Here is a 17,336-nt window from a genome sequence, read left to right as displayed (position 1 = left end):
GCTCCTGGGAAGTGAAACTGAGTCAAAATTTAATAAATGAATGTAATATTGTTATTATTATTGTAATTTGAAGCAATGGTCACTGGATAACATGTGCAGTTACTTCATTTTGTAATTGTTATATATGTAAATTTGATAGGTATTAAACTCACTGTTCCCAAAAGATGTTAGTTGTGAGAGTGATAGAAGCTTTTGACAGAAACTATCTACATATATTTGCATCATTTGATGAAACTGCTGGCCTGAATACTATCTGAAGTACAGTTGAGGTACTTTTTTAAAATTTTATTTCATCATATGATATCACAGATTTAAATATGGAGAGTTTAACTCGTGCTCTCATCCGGATTGATTTGAGTACAACGGTAGAACAAGCTCTACTTGTTAGATTTAGATACCGCTAAAAATAAACAGCGTAAGGGCCAGAATCACAGTGCTCTGACAACATGCCCAGAACCATGAAGTGATCATGTTAGAGAGCACTGCTCTAGTAGAGAAAATAAAATGGAAGCTAAGGAGCGCTGTAAAACAAACAAAAAAAACATTTTTAACAGAGATGACGATAGTGACTGCGGTATTCTACATGATGTGTCTGAACACCTCAGAGTCACATCTACACATGCACAGTACTGTTGCCAAGGCACACACAGTTCGGCTCTTGTTTTAAGGTTGCCTCCATATGTGTAGTGTCACCATCTGACAGCCAGCAGAGCATCACTTTCTGTTTTGCTCCGTATGTTTGCATATGTGACATATTCACTCCACTTAGTTTATATATTCTGTGTGTGTCTGTGCGTCTATGTGTGTTTGCACGTGCAGGCGAATGTGTGTGTGAGTGTGTGTCCGCTGGGGATGCTCTCACCATCCCAACTCCGTACTCTGCCTCTGTCTCCAGCGCGTCAGGCACGGCTTACATAAGAACAGGGCAAAAATAGCAGCTGAGAGAGGAGAGGAGGAGAGGGCTCTGCTGGCACGCACACAGTCGTAACGGGACCGCGGGGCATGGCACAACCCTGAGTACTATCACGCACACACACACACACACACACACACACACACACACAGAGGGAAGACTGCAGTTATCAGGCATTACACTTCCTTTTTTTTCATTTCTGGTGTATTTTTTGACAGAATAGTCGAAATTACGATAGCTGGTCAGACTCCATCAGTGCGAAAAATACCAAATAATCCCTGCTGATGTTTCAGCTCGGTCACAGGGCAGGGTTAGGATTCTCTCTCTAAACTGGAAATGGGTGAACACGTATTATACTGTGTGACAGTGTAGGAAAATGCAGGTAGGTGGTAGGAATAAAAAGGTAAAAGAAGGGGAAAAAAAGAAACTACATTAGATTGTTCATTAGTGCTCACTCTACTGCAGTCTAATTGGTACGCACTGCCAAGTGCAATAACTCCAAATTCACTTCAAATGCTTTTCCTCCACGCTCAGAAAGATCCAAAAAGTCACCAATTATACAGAAACATGTCTTAATTGCAGACATTGACAATAGCTTGACTGCTGAAATGTTTATTCTGGGTTTTTTTTTTGCCTCATTTACAATCTTTTTCATTGGGGTTTTTTTTTTTGAGCGTTTGCCTTCCTGAAATTCAGACAGAGCTGAAAAAGAGAAGAGAGGAGGGAGGGACAGTACGTGAAGAGGTGGAGAGGTGAGACCAATCTCAGCTCTTACAGTTGTTAACGGTTGAAGGATCGTCGTGTAAGAAGACGCCAGGGGAGAATAACCCGGGCTCACACCACCAGTTCTGTAGAGGGGCAGGAAGAAAGGGACACATTTTAAGCAGGACACACATCGGTGTGGCTCTCCCACTCGTTCTACCTCTGTCTTTTTATCTTCTCCTCCCTCCATACTAGTTTTTCATAGCTGCCAGTCCTCCTTTTAATTTGGTTACCATGTTACAGATTTGCTTTGTGCATCCCCACCTCTTCTTTCTGTACCCCTCAACCACATGCATGCCCACAAACATACTTCCACGTGTCGTTAGAGAAAAGAAGAAATGGATGTTGGAAGGAAATGAGTGTGGGGGGGGGGAAGAGCAAAAGACAAAAGGTGAATGAGCATGAAGGAGTGAAGGTGAAGTTAAAAGTGGGAGAAATAGCAGGCTTTTATCCACATCAGCCAGCAGGGACAAGCTGAGTGGTGCCTTTTCTTTTTTTTTTTTTTTGCATGCAAGCGTAAACGCTGGAAGTGATTTTAAAGAGTTGCAAGGAATCTCAGCGGGTTTAAACACAACAAGCCCAAAAAGTGTATACATGTACGTTTGTGTATGCAGGTTTGTGCATGGATGTAAGTTGAAAAGAGCTACTCCCTCTGATGCTTTAGATGCCCTACCACCCTCCCACTTTGTCTGATTTTGACTTCCATTTGTGTTCAAAGGGCTACTTTTAAATTTTCTCAAATAGGGTGGAGCAATTAATTAATATTTTTGGCTCGGTGGGCGTAGGTCAGTGACCCTGAGAGATGGTGGGGGGGTATGTGTGGGTGGGTGGGTGTGTGTGTGTGCGCGTGTGTGACCTGTAGCCCCTCCCCTTCTGCCCACCCCCCATTACCCTGTGCTTTCAGAGGCAAGGCTCTCATGCATAATGCAGAGGGAACAGGGAGGCTCTCATTAATAATTACTGCCGCCTTTGATGGATGGAGAAAATAACGAAGGGGGCTGTTAAAAATGGAGAGAGCAAGAGAGAGACGGCGGAGGCAGGAGGGGTGAATCGAAGTTTTTTTGGGTGGTATTTGTTGCAGCTGTAGTTCTTTGAGGGCTGAATGCTTATGGGGATGGATTTGGAGTTAGTATAGTCAAAATCTAGTCTGATGTTTTTGGATGGTTTTAATATTTTGATTAGGCTCTTCTGATGGTGGAGGGATCTCTGAAGATGTGATGAATCTTAATTGTCTTTGTGTTGGAAGCAGCTACTACCACTCCAGGGTGTTTGTCTCTTGACTTTTCTCTGATATTTCACATCATTAGCTATTTCTTTGTGATGAAAACCCTTTATCGCCTTTTTTATGTGAAATATTAAATGTCATCCTTTCCGGTGAGGTAGAAAAAGTCTTTGTTTCAGTGTAAAATAACTCACTTAAATAACTCAAATTACAGCAGTCAAACCAGTAGTTTAATGATATGTGATGTTTATATTCATATTCATAATTAATATGCATATTTTATCCATACATGATCTTGCAGATGCACATGTATACGCAAGCACAGCTGTCTGTGGATGTGTGTGACGTTGTGCTGGTCAGAACCTCAGGGTCACCAGGGAAGGTCAGAGGGAACAGCCAAGCTACAAGACCCCTGCCAGCCAGCCAATCAGAGCAAAAGCTCTAATGGACAGCCAATGGTAGAGTGGCTTGGTGGCCTTTGATGCAGGGGCAACCATTAGCCTCGTCACTGAACAACAGCGCTGGGGGCAAGATGGCCGACATCCAACACTGCAGACATGGAGAGAAAGAGGGTAGAGATGGATACAAAGACAGAGGGAGACAAACGAGAGGGTGGGCTGAATTGTAAATAACACAACAAAGACAAACTTGGTGAAAAGAAGTTGAATTAGGAAATAAATGTTTTTGAAATCATGGAATATAAAGTCGGGGGTGTTTTTAGCGACACACGGCTTCAGGGATGGCAGCGGTGGTCTGTCGGTCCATCTACCACTTAGGCCCAGACTGAATTATTATTATTGAATTATCTCAACAACTGTTGGATTGATTGTCATGAAAATTGGCACACATGTTAATGTCTGTCTCATAATGAATTGTATTAATTTTGGCCATTCTGGCTTCTCATCAGACCAAAAATGTGTTCAGTAGTTTTGTGACTAAATATCTTGAAAACTAATGATATTTCCTTTTATTTTTTTTGTTTGGTGCTTATTAGCAATATTAGGATGCTAACACACTTAACTAAGATGGTGGCGATGATAAACATTATAACTGCTAAACATAAGCATGTTAACCTTGTCATTTTGTCATGGCTGCAGGCAGATAGAGACAGATAGAACTGGTAAAATTATTTGTTGTTAAGTCTGGGGGATCTAATTAAAACTAAGCCTCATGGCTGTACCACAACCAACATACTCTGGATACCGGCGGTGGCCTACAATGAGGAAGGGTACGAGCCTTAAATGAATACAGAGGAGCTCAACTTACTTGGATGCACTGAACTTGGTGTTTCTTTCAGTTCAGAGATTGTGTTGTGGCAAAATTGCTCATTTTGACAGTAAACTACTTAAAAGCACCTGCAAAGAGGAAGGTACACATTCTCCGTGTTTTCCTCTCTAACACCAACTGTGCCACTTTAGGTGATAGAGATGTCTCTTAGCTTTACTCAGAGCTTCTATGGAAAATATGGAAAATGTAAATTACATGGCATTTTTGGTAGAGATGATAAAGGGAATAAGCTCTGTACTGAACAGAGACTGATGTGCACACATTTTGTTCAACGGGGTAATTTCCACAACACACTTTCTAAATCATATTTGAACAACTCAAGCATTTAATATTGCTGAAGAAATTTTGAGTGAAGCAAATTCTCTGAGGCATTCAGTGGGTGTTGGAGAGCAGGCAACGTCTGCTTGTCTGCTCTGATTTGAATGAGGACCAGATCAGTACTTATAGCCATTATATCTGTACAGACTGTGTCACAGATAGGTTGTGACACTATGATGGAAAGTAACATTTAATCCATAGAGAACAAGATATGTAGATCACTGTGTCAGGGAGATGGCAGCTCTTGCTTGTCTGCACATTCAATGAAAATCAGTTTTCTCTCACAATAGTAGAAAAAAGTAGAAAGCAACATTTGAGATTGAACAGGTATAAAGTACAGTATGTTAAACATTTTAAAGTGTATATGGCTTAAACAGACTTTGTCTCATAAAACACATACACTGTGTGCACTTCAAAATTGGACACAGTGTTGCATAACAGTGACCACTTCAGATTGATTGATAATTTTCTTTTTTTTTTGTCATCTCAGCTCCTCAAAGATAGGCTTGATGTTTCATTTTTATTTTATATAGTGTTATTGTGCAATGCATACAAACTGACTACCTTTAGTACACATTGCAACTTAGAGGGGCACTTTAAAGCTGCACTAATCAACATTTTATATTTACAATTGATCAGATGACCATGTGTAGCGTGAAAGTGGGTTGTTGTAGTGACAAACTCACAGAGAATTATCGCTTGAATTAGCAGTTCCCTTCAGCTCTATGAAGCGTTTTAGCATCTTTCAGCTAATTGCTTTAGTTTTACAGCTTGCAACTTTAATGTTTTGGTTCAATCTCACCACTCTCTTCAACAGCTGCAGCCAACAACTTTCAGCAGAAAAGGACACTACCTGACTAACAGCAAACAGCAGATAAAGTCAGCAACTAGCTGATGAACACAGTGGAGCATTTAGCTGCTAAAGAGCCAGGCTCAAATTTGTTGAATGGCCCCAAACATGACTCCAAATGAATGCTAATGGTGCCCCGTGGCTGATATGTAAATAATAAACAGTTTGTTAACACGTCCACATATCAGGAGAAGAAATGGACACGACGAGTTCAGATTACTTCGACGGCAGCAAAATCAGCTCCTCGACTGTGTTATATGCCATTGGTCTTTGCCCCCTCATTTTTATGGGTAATCACTGACCATTAGTTACTTATAATCCGTTGTTCAAATGAACTGAAATGTTCACTGTCTGCAGGCTGAAAAGGGAAAACCATAAAACACACATGCCTCTTACCCCAGCCTATAACAGAAGGCCAGAGACCGAGAAAGACAAGGATTTAGAACGATAGATGGCAGACAGAATAATGCCCTTTAGTAAAGAAAAGCAACAAAGGCTGTGGGAGAGAGTGTGTGAAAGATTAAAACAGAGAGAAGCCTGCAATGGAGTGGTCCATGGATGCCAGAGCTGCTCAGGATTGCAGCCTCTGAAAAGCATAGAAGTGATGGCAGCTGTTTGGCCTCCTAATCAAGGTACACTAGGCCTGGGCCTCCTCCAAACATACTGATGTAAAGCTGATGAAAATTTTGACAGTACCACATACATGACAAAGAGTGGGGGGGGTGCACCCACCTACATGAACCCATACACCTACACACCACAGGCCTCCCTAATGAAAGCCCAAATCTGCTGTGATCTTTGAATTCATTTGACTTAATGAATTCAAAATGCAGGATGATGACATAATTGTGAAAACCTTTTACATGCAAATGACATTGTGTCTGTGGTGATTGTGGTGCTTAGGCGTATTTGTGGGGTGTCTAATTTTCCCTTTGTGTGTGTTTACGCAGGTATGAGGCAGCAGAATGACCGCGGTACTCAGTATCGTTCAGCCATTTACACATCCAACCCCACTCAACAGGAGTTCGCATTAAAGAGCAAAGTGATCTTCCAGAAGGTATAATACCCACACACACATCCCAATGTTTCAGTATGCCATTGAAGTAAGATAGTCGCAGCAGAACATCCGTTGAAAGTGTGAATAATGGTTAAAATTTTAGTCATTTGTTGTAGAGTTTAAAGATGTAATATAGACACTTTGCCAATTGTGCCATAACTAGTACATGTTTTTTTTTTATTTATTATTTTTGCATCATGTTAGTCGCAAAATGAGAATTATCAGGATGAACTAAACATCATGTTGTCATTATTTCAAAGAACTTTTTTGGCCGTTGAGCAGGGCTGAACCGTAGTTTGGAGTTGTACCAGTTATTTGAATAACAATTAAAAGACTTTAGAGTCTCTGGAGTGGTGACCTCTTAGAGTTTGATGCTGTTTAGCCAAGCAAAGCCACCTCTGTTAGGATGATCCCCATCTACATCTAATCTGTGACACCCTTTCTCTTAAACTGAAAGAGAGGAAGAGGGTCGATAGGTCATCAAAACTAATTTCTAAAGCTTGTCCTTTCAATGGCACACGCGTCCCACTTTTGTTCTTTTATCCATCTGTCCGTCCGTCCGTCCCTCCACTAGTCCATCTATCCGTTGGAACTTGCGTCAGTTTGGTTTGTTCGTCCCCCTTCCCTCTTTAAATGGTATTCATGGACAAGGTTGCAGGGGGTGCAAATTATCATCGTCATGGTTACTTAGGGCTCCCGGGGTCAGCAGTCACGGGCCACAAAGCTGCAATGTTGCCCCGGCAACAACCTCCCAACCTTGGCCTTGGGCTGGGGTCAGAGGTGAGAGAAGAGTGGCAGCTGGGACCAGGATGGTGGTGAATGGGGGGAGGCAATCAGATCAGAGGGCCATGACTGACAGTCTATCAACTGACGGTGACCCCAAACACGCGCACACACACACACACACACACACACCACCCAGATTTACAAGTCGTGCACCACCACAGTCGACTTACATGAAACCCTTGCATGACACAGTGGGATGAGGAGTTCAACATGCAAGGAATTGTGAATTAACAGATTTCATACATGCATCACCAAAGCTTGATAGGCAAAATTATATTCATTACAAATTGAATTAAGAAAAATAAATTTTGAGCTATAAAATATATTCTTGACTTTGGAAACAGCAATTGTTCTTTTCTTGACCATAGGAGCAGCAGTTAATAAAATAATCTCAGCTCTAATGATATAATGAAGTAATTTTAGCATCATCAAACATATGATAATCATAATTGTCAATTCTTTTTAACTTTGAAACTAAACTCAAATTTGAACATCATACCTGAGCAGTCTCCATCTACTGCTGAAGATGATGTGATGTGGCCGAAAGCCACAGCATCAACTGAATGGTTCGAGATTGTTTTGTCAAAATAAAAACAAAAACAAAATAGTAGTAACAAAATCCATGAGCGTTTGCTTGGTGTTGAGTTGAGTTTTCATTACGGTATCTTTACTCAGCCCTGTCTATATAGTTGTTAAATCTTCTTCCATCTATTCATGTAAAATACAGATATACACGGTGTGCTGAAACATTGAGATATTCTAGCAAAAATTCAAATTTTGTGAAAAGATTTTTTTTTGAGTATTTCATAAAACAACTGCCCTAGAATATGTGTAGTACCACTGACATCCCTACTGATGGTATTAATGAGTAACTTTTTCTGAAAATAACAATATATGGTATGTCTAGCTAAGACATGTGATGACTGTGCCGTTAAACTGTGAATACAGAGTGTGAAACCAAGCAAAAACAGCCATGCATTTAATGGGGTTAACATTACAGCACAAAAATGGCTATCATATCGAGCATTATCATCGTGTCTCCTCCGAGCCAGAGAAAGCCTGACGACCTTAACCCAGTTTACAGCAGACACTCACAAAACACACCCATTTACTAACATCCACAGGAGATACAGCACTCAGATTCTTCTCTCCCCTTCTCCTCTTCTCTCTCCCCAACAACGCTGCTGACACCACCGATCTGTCAACCACTTCAGTGGCACCCCAGTTTCATCTGAGGGCCACTGGGACACATATCTTCTCAAAGCAGCTGACACGCTCTGAACCAAAATGGCAGCTTCCTGCCCTGAAATGGTTGCCTTGCCGCATTGATGCTGAGTCTCAAGAACGCCTGGCTTGAAAATGGCATCTCTACAGAGGAAGGGTTTGCTGTGTGTGTCTGTCTGTGCACGAGAAGTTGTGTGTGTTAGTCTGTGTGAGTGTGTGTTACATCCTAAAAGGCCAATGCTCTCTATCAGGAGAAGTGGGTGCGTATTCGGTAGAGTGACGAGAGAGTGGGTGGAGGCGATCTAAGACGAGATAAGACAGGCATCACAAAATCCAGATTCCACCCCACTGCCAGCCCATGACTCACACACATTCGCATGTACGTACAGACACACACACACACACACACACACACACACACACACACACAGACATACATTTGGCACATACACGCACAGTCCAATGAATAATTAACCCATACGAAGAGTCTCTTCTGCAGGGCTTTCAGTTTCTTAACTTCAGCATTGGGGTGGGGGGTGGGGGGGGTGAGGAGAGTGAGGCAGAAAAGCTTGTTTAAGCGCGAGAGCAGAGAGGGGGAGGAGAGGGAGAGAGCGGAGAGGAGAAGGGGGTTCTCTATAATGAAATTTGAAATTTGCAGAACATCAAAGGCTTCTGTAGCCAAGCCACTGTGGCAGCAGAGCTGAGAGGAGGAGTGCATCTCTTTCTCTCCCTCTGTCTCCCCTGTCTCTCTCTCTCTCTTTCCCCTTCTCTCTTTCTTTCTATCCCTCCCTCTCTGCAAAAATGTGTCTCCCCAGAGCTGGGTGAGAGGGTTGGGGGTGGGGGGGGGGGTTGAGTGGAGGGTGAGAGAGAAGGGATGGGAAGAGTTGATTAGAAGGAGAGCGTGGGGCGGTGGGGGTGGGTTAGAGATGGGTTAGGGTTTGGAGAGAAAAATGGAATAACGGGGGTTATATACATGTGTGTGTGCATGTGTGTGTGTGCATGTATGAACAATAGGTTTTATCAAGCCAGCTCGAATATTGTGTGTGTACGCGCACATGCATGTGTGTAGGGCCTTGGAGGGGTGAGTGTGCCCTCTGATAAGGCATCCTAACTTAATGAGCTTGAAAAGGGGAAGCATGGGGGTGCGCAGGGGTTCGAATCATGGTTAGGAAAAAAAGGGGGGGATCGTTTGGGGCTAGGAGTCTTGAGGAGAAGCCCGAGGGTTGTTAAAACGGGGCACAGCATGACACACAAGCACACATCTCTCATTTTGGAAAGTCTTCAAAAGTCAGATTTACCCTTCCAACTATTCCCGCATTTTGCTCTGTGCTTTACATGGAAATCGTGATGTTTTTGCTTTGTGCTTAACTGATGGATAGCAGCAAGATGTCTTTTTTATATAACCACAAAGACTGGATGAGTTTAGGTAAAACATTTGATAGAAAATTGTTATGTTTTTCACAAATAACTTTTAATTGCCAGAAGCTAAATGCCCATCCCTCAGTGAGATACTGTCAAGTACAATGTAGCTGAAATGTTAAAAGGCGATCGCTTTTCACAAGAACGCCTGGATGATCTTCTGCGCTTTTTCGGTCTTCAGATGTTGAGCTACTTGTTGTCTGCCATAGAAAAAAAAAAAAACCCACACACACATACACACACACACACACACAAAACGTAGGAGCACACTCCGCCTCGCTCCGAGACTGAAGTGTGTGCATCCTCTCTCCCTCTCAAAATGTAGGAGTGTTGGCTTCCTCGCTCACAAAATGTAGGAGCGCTCGCTGAAGATTAGAGCCCAGCTAAAATGGATGCCTGACCCGCGCTGAGGAAGAGAAAGAGAGATGAACAGAGCAGGGCAAGAGGGAAAAAAACTCTTCATCCTCTTGTGCGCACACAGGGAATACACATCCCCTCTCTCACACACACACACACACATACAGACGCAGTGATGAACATGAATGTTGTACATGTATGGCATTTTATAGAACCTCAGAGGAACAAGAAACATTATGTACTACTCTTCAAGTGTCTCCTTTCTCCTTTTCGATTATTGTGTTTGCTTTTTTTTCACCACTTCACTACAGTCCGTTTTCGTTCTGTCAGCCTTTCGGTAATCTCCCATGCTCTCCTTCTTTACTTCACTCCATCTCTCCCTGCGCGTCTCTGCACCATCTCTATGCCTCTTTCTCTCCCTGACTGTCTTTCCCCTTCGTCCTCTCTCCATCACTCCCGCTCTTTCTCTCTCTCTCTCTCTCTCCCTGAGGTCACTGAGGGCAAGCGTGGTGCCGCGGACTAGTCGATAAGTATCATGTCAGGCTATTTCGTGTGTTTTGCAGGCAGAGCTTTGGTCTATCTGTTCCCAGCACTGTACGGCGAAGCAGCCCCGCATTCTGCAGTACTCAAAGTGTATTTTCATTTTCAAGATGTGGATGGCTTTTTGTGCTCTGGCGTTCAGGTGTGCAGCAATAAACCATTTGTTGCCTTTTGTGTTCACATTCTGAATCACAGTAATTGGAAACTAATAAGAACATTTCTATCCAAAGTGCTTTGTTTAGGTAAAACTGTGAGGTACTTGTTCTTTGCTTAAGTATTTTTTTACTGCATGTTTGCTAGCTGTGATCACTAGGTAAGCATCAATATTTTGCATACAAAACATATGATCATGTTATAAAGTATAAAGCAAAATTAGAGATTAAAATGCCCAACTGTGTATGAAGTAGTTAAAACTTGCCTCATCTCCACAAGCGACAACATTAAATCCTGCCTTCACAGTAATGCATCAGTAATGATAATCCCTAATAATGCAGTACGATAATGTCTTTATATGTGTCATTCAGGTACCTAATGAGTACATTTACTTTTGATTAGAGTACTTTCGTACTTCTACTGAAGTAAAATTAGGAATGCTTGTGATACGGCATTTTTTACATTGAGACATTGCAATTTTTCACAAGTGAAAAATCTCAGTATTTCCTCCTCCTCTTCTAAATGATTAGATTTACATTGTAAACCTTGTAAAACATGCTTTGGCACTACTGTACTTTTATGAGTACAATTACGTCAATAAAGCAGTTTGGAATTTTAAAATAAAGACTGAGACGAGGACGTCAGGACAAACTAATAAAACGGCAGAGGTGAGGAGCTAAAGGAGTGGTAACCACACACCAGTAACAGGAGTGGACTAAGAGATGATTACATAAATCACAGAATTGAGGTCGAATCCCTCTTCAAATGTCTTCACCATGAGTCATCGGGTGTCACAAACTCTATGTCAATGCGCGTCTCTTCCCCACCACTCTGCAGCCGTAGGCCTTCCGAGCAAAAAAACAGAGAGACAAGACAGTGGGGTAGGAAAAGAGGAGAGAGTGCATTTTCCTCCTCCTCCACCTCCACCCTCTCTCGGGGTGTCACGTCCTATTTGTGTCCTGGGGCCGTCTCTCTGGCGATGGTGATGGCGAGAGGGGCTCTCTCGCTTGGCTGGAGAGGAGGGAGGACTTGGTAGCACGAAGCGGTGGTCTGTGCTCACATGGGAGACAGAGAGAGAGAGACTCAGCAATGGAGGGAGCTGGAGAGAGATGCACCCGTTCAGCCATGTCTTTGACAGGGGAGTCTTTCCGACAGGCGTGAAGAAAGGAAGGGCTGACTGGGCTGAGTGAGCTCAGCCCTTGACACACACACACATACACACACACAAACATGTTTTTGTCACTAAGGAGGACATTGAATTTACTTAAATTCAATTTAACTTAATATTAACCATAAGCAGTGCAGTCCTAATCCCAAACCTAATCATAACCTTAACCAAAACTAAGTCTTAATGAGGTTAACAATAAAGGTTTACCTTGCGGGGACCCACTTTTTGTCATTAAATGGGAGGTGAGTCCTCATTATGTGGCTGTGTGACGTGATTTTTGTCCCTACAGTTGCAACTAAAACACTCGTTGAACTACACCTGACGTGTCTTGTACTCATGACCCTCTGTTTCAGTCCTCACACACACATATAGAAAATATGCATACGCAGATGCACAAATTTCTCTCCCCCTGTGTAGCTGTCATTTAAACGTCACCATCAACAGCATCAAAAAGCCCAGATGAGGACATCTCATTTGCTCTTCCTCTTTTGACTGTTCTCTCCTCCATCTTTGGCGTTTTTACCTTCCACGTTCTTCCCTCCATTCCTCTGCCGCTGCTGCAGTGAGAGAGAGAGAGAGAGAGACAGCGAAGCCACATAAGGTTATACACAGTGGCGTGACGCCATGCATTCTGATTTATAGATCTAAAATGGCCGCTGTGTTGTGACTGCTGTAGATGGCTGGATGGAGAGCGAGGGAGTTGTGCGGGGGTGTCAGAGCGGGGGTGTATGTTTGCCCAGAATAGCAGACCTTTTCTTGGACGTTGTGTTCTCCTCACATGATGTGTCCTCTGCCCTGGAGGGTTTGCCACTACAGTGGTTTGGTGATGATGACTGATTAATTAGGCCATGATGTACAAAGCTCTATGCTTGTGTCGGTTTACTACAATGCAGCTGGATATAGGCAGGGAAAATGGATTTTTCTCTGTTGGACTGAACAGAGCGTGCATTTCAAAGGTAAATATGTCCATGCTTGTGAGGTTGGTGTTCTATGTTGAGGGTTGCGTTGCACTGTAGTCTGGTTTGTGGACATTGGGTCCTTCCTGCAGGGAGATTAGAGCCCTCACATTGTAGCGGCAGCCACTGAGGACTTAGAGGTCAGCTGCTGCCTCAGCCTCTCTGTGGGGCGCACAGCTTTGATTTACTGACTCCACTGCATCACCTCCAGCACACACACACATACACACACAGCTGGTACCACACTGCCTCCATGTGGACAACATTATACTCTATCCTGCTGCTCTTGACGGGCTTTATTCCCTCTTGCAAATTAGTGGTTACTTCTTTTTTTTTTTTTTTACATGCATTGTCCTCCTCCCACATGCACAAATCCAACAGTACAAACTAGAACTTGTTCTGTTCCAAACTTCAGTCCAGTTACAGCATCAGCAAAATATGTGTCTCATCTCATTTCTAGCGTGAACATGGCTTGGTTTGGTTTTAGTTCGGGAGGTAGAAACAGCAAATCAGTCTTTTTTTTAACATGCAAATTTGTTGATTAGTTGATTAACTGAAAATTTGCAAATAAAGCACTTTTGAAAATGGATTAATCAAACAAAGAAAGCAAACAAAAATGACAAACATTCTTTGGTCCCGACTTCTCAAATGTGAGAAATTTGTGATGGCCGTTTCACACTGCTTTAAGATTGATTTTATGGACTAATTTACACTAATCAGTGCAATTAAATCAGATAATCGATCCAAAATATTAGATTAGTAGAGCATGAAAATAATCGTTAGTTGCAGCCCGAAATTAGTTGAGCATGTTGAGATTTAAAGAATGTGAAGGTTCACAGAAGTCACAGTTGGGCAAGATAATAAAGTAAAATCTTGAATAAATGAGTAGGAGAAACATCACAAATGAAGATGAAGCAAATCACAATTGGGTCTCTGAATGATTGTTTGAGTATGAAAACAGTGTGAATAACAAGCTACTATCTTCACAGTCATCAGATCTCAAACCAGTTAAACACTAGTGCGAGTTTTTCAACTGACATGTTAAACATTTTTCTCCACTGCCATCATCAAAACACCAAATGAGGGAATACCTCATTTCCAGCTAATTTATTATGCACATTTTCCCCTTAAAGCTTCATTAATTGATTTGTTTGGCCACGTGAGGGCAGCAGAACAACATTTAAGCACAACACTGTTAAGTTATCATTCTATAAATTTGCAAACATGTTAGCGAAGCAGCTAATTCATCGGACGCAGTACAGTTGGATTCATTAGGAGTCGTGTTTCTGGGCCTAAGCAGTAACATTGTGGTCCATGAAATCGAACGCTGTAACTTGCACCACAGGATTGAAAAGTTGGGTGATAATTCTCTGTCAGTTAATCGATATGAGCAGCACCTTTTACATTACACATCATTTGAGCTATTGAGTGTTGAAAAGTAGTACATTAGTCTGTAGTTATTGTAGTTTTAAAGTCCATTCTGGGAATGTGTGCCAGCTCACCGTGTCTTTCACTAAATATCTGCAAGAATATGATATGTTTGAAACACAAAAAGCATCCCAGGTCGACAATGGAAAATCAGGTAATGCTAGGGAGTGTCTCATGAGAAGCTTTAATGAGATATTTGATGCTTTTTTTCCTTTCATAACCTACCGGAATTCAAGTTGACCACAGCCTCCATAAAGGTAGCTTTATTCTTTATTTATTTGAATCCAAATTACTTACCACTAAGGAAGCAGCTACTCCTCCTGGATGTGTAAAACAAGCCATAAAACTCATGTAAAAAAATCGCATTAAGACCATTTTATACACAAAAAACTCAGCTACAGACTTTAACAGCCAATTTTAGTTTTATCACCGCATGAAGAATGGCGTCTGCCCAACGCTCTCTAACAGTATTCATGACATTATCATGCAGAGAGACGGGACCTGTGCAGGCGCTCAGAGGAACAGGTTGCACCAGGACTGAATACATTCAGCTTCTGTTTCATGGTGCTTTCTGAACGCTGCCAGTTGACACCCCGATAAAGCAAAGCTCCTCAGTGCTGCACCCAGTTCTGAGGTGTAGTGTGCTACACGCAAGCTACTTGTTGCCTGCAGATAGTCCCAGTGCACCTTGAACTTGTTGTTTTGTCAGCTCTCAGGAGCACTGATCTAGAGAGGACTGAGTGCTTGTATTATTAGACAGAGAAAAACACTCGGCGCAGCAGGTGTTCGATAGCTCTGTCAGGTGTTTAGTGTGTGTATGTCTTTCTCTATGTTTGTGAGTGTGCTTTTAATGTGTTTGAAGCTTTCTTTCAAGGTGTTAAGAAAAGTGTGAGTTTGAAAGTGTCTTTAGGAGTTCTCTAAGGTAGCGGATACTCTTTGATGCTTTTGTCCCACTGAGAGAGCCACAGAGGCAAGCTGCACTACAAAAGAGAAAAAGATGCTCCTTTCTTCTGTCACTCAATCAGCCATCGTTCTCATTGAGGACCAGAAGCTCTTTACTGTATTAGTGAGAGGTATTGAAAGTTCACATCCAATACACTACAGAATAAAACAAATATTCAAGAGGTGTGTTCATTTTTGGGAAGTTTCAGAGAAAAAAGAGAGTCACGCTGAATGTATGTCAGGACTGTGGTGATGGAAACAGAATCTGAGCACATGACGATGCTGCATACTAGGAATGTTTTCCTGGGTCTGTTTTTCGTGATTCTAACCTTTTAACAGCAGTGTCGTGGATTAAGGAGGCCAGTAGCTTAACTGAATATTGCCTCCACTTAAAGAAGAAAAAGATTCTAGGCTATAGATTCTAAGTATCGTAGAAGTATACGCTTACTCAGAAGCAGGCGTTTTATTTCTCTGCTGCTCATCATTAGTTTTGGATATTTCTAACTGTGAAGTGACTGTTGTGGGCTTCTATTTTGTTTGTGTTTTGTCCCTAGGAGCTGGATAATAAAGGCTACAGTCAGATCACTACAGAGATCCTGGAGGGGCAGCAGTTTTACTACGCTGAGGACTATCACCAGCAGTACCTGAAGAAGGTGCCTAAAGGCTATTGTGGCCTCAAAGGTACCGGAGTCTCTTGTCCCATTGGCACTGGGAAGGATGAACTGTGATGTATGTGTGGTGAGAAAGATGAGGATGAGGTGACAGATTATGCTTTCTAAAGGCTATTATGTCTTCATTTAATCTTTTTATCAATCTATTTTAAAACCATCCGATATAGTGGTAAAATATATGCGTCTTAATTTTATGTATCAGTTACTTGAACATATTTGTCTATATTTGGGGAATAGAGTGAATTTAGTGTTAGTGGAAAAACTTCCCCAGTTGTAGCACCTGTGAAAAAACAAAGGCAATTAAAAGTTTACATAAACTTTACATTAGACATAAAAATGCATTAAAACGGTGTTTAAAAGACTTTGAGAAGGAACACAGAGTAAGAAAAATACCGAAAATACTACAATTAAACCTTAAGTTGTAGTGCAGCTGTTGTAGTTTCTGTTGGACTGCAGTAACAGTCAGCCTCCACAAGATGGCGATGTTTCTAAAAAAAAAAAAAAAATAGCACAGGTTTGGCAGAACGTTTTTATTTCATCACTTTTAATGTGAAACTTTGCAGCTAAGAAATAAAACATGTCTTCCAGAATTGGTTGATTGGGTGAAAATCAACTAACCAACTTAAATCCAGAAACTTTTTTCATGTCCATTTTAAATGCAGAACACGATGTCAGAGCTCAGACTTTACTGTCAGATTTCTTCGATGCAGATTTTAATGTGATAAGTGTCTTAGTAAAAAGCCACCACAAGAACACCATCTTTAATATAATGCAGTTTTATCATTTTCGTTTTACTGTTAATAAGTGAGTGAATGGATTTACATCAATCAAGACAGACTGAGCGCTGCCTTTATTTTCAAAATGTCTCACTTTGGAAATAAAAAAAAATCTATCAACTGTAACCTTTAATGCATCTGTTTGTGTGTGTGTGTGTGTGTGTGTGTGTGCACGCGTTGGTGTGTTCACCATGCTTGTGTCAGCCCCTGCAGCTAAATATGTTTTAAAGATTAGCCACTGTTTAGATTATTTGTCCCCTCCATTGCCCCATTTGAGAAGGGGACAAACCATAGCAATGAGGAACAAAAGTGTGTGAGTCACTATGACACACAGATACACATTCAGAGACCACTCATTTATTGCAGAATGAGACATTTGAGGCACTCATGTATGCAATATTATACACACTTCACGCCCCGCAAACCCATAATTGTGTGTTCAAGTCTTATTATGCAGCATGTATTTGCAAAGCATAGAAAACTGATTAATTACAGAATAAGCATTGT

At 41.8% G+C, this 17,336-nt stretch overlaps 1 protein-coding gene across 1 annotated transcript in view; it reads left to right on the top strand.

The window, feature by feature from the left end:
* Positions 1–16,937, top strand: part of msrab (methionine sulfoxide reductase Ab) — a 31,258-nt gene extending 14,321 nt beyond the window's left edge. Inside the window, exons 5-6 of the mRNA XM_070842291.1 lie at positions 6,303–6,409; positions 15,937–16,937. Of these exons, the coding sequence (XP_070698392.1) occupies positions 6,303–6,409; positions 15,937–16,110 (281 nt within the window). The 3' untranslated portion in view covers positions 16,111–16,937. The remainder of the gene's footprint in view (positions 1–6,302; positions 6,410–15,936) is intronic.
* The last annotated feature ends 399 nt before the right edge of the window (positions 16,938–17,336 follow it).

This window comes from Pempheris klunzingeri, chromosome 13 (assembly GCF_042242105.1).
Source record: "Pempheris klunzingeri isolate RE-2024b chromosome 13, fPemKlu1.hap1, whole genome shotgun sequence".
Lineage (NCBI taxonomy): Eukaryota > Metazoa > Chordata > Actinopteri > Acropomatiformes > Pempheridae > Pempheris > Pempheris klunzingeri.
Note: the sequence above shows the minus strand (reverse complement) of the source record. Positions and strands in the feature narration are given on the sequence as shown.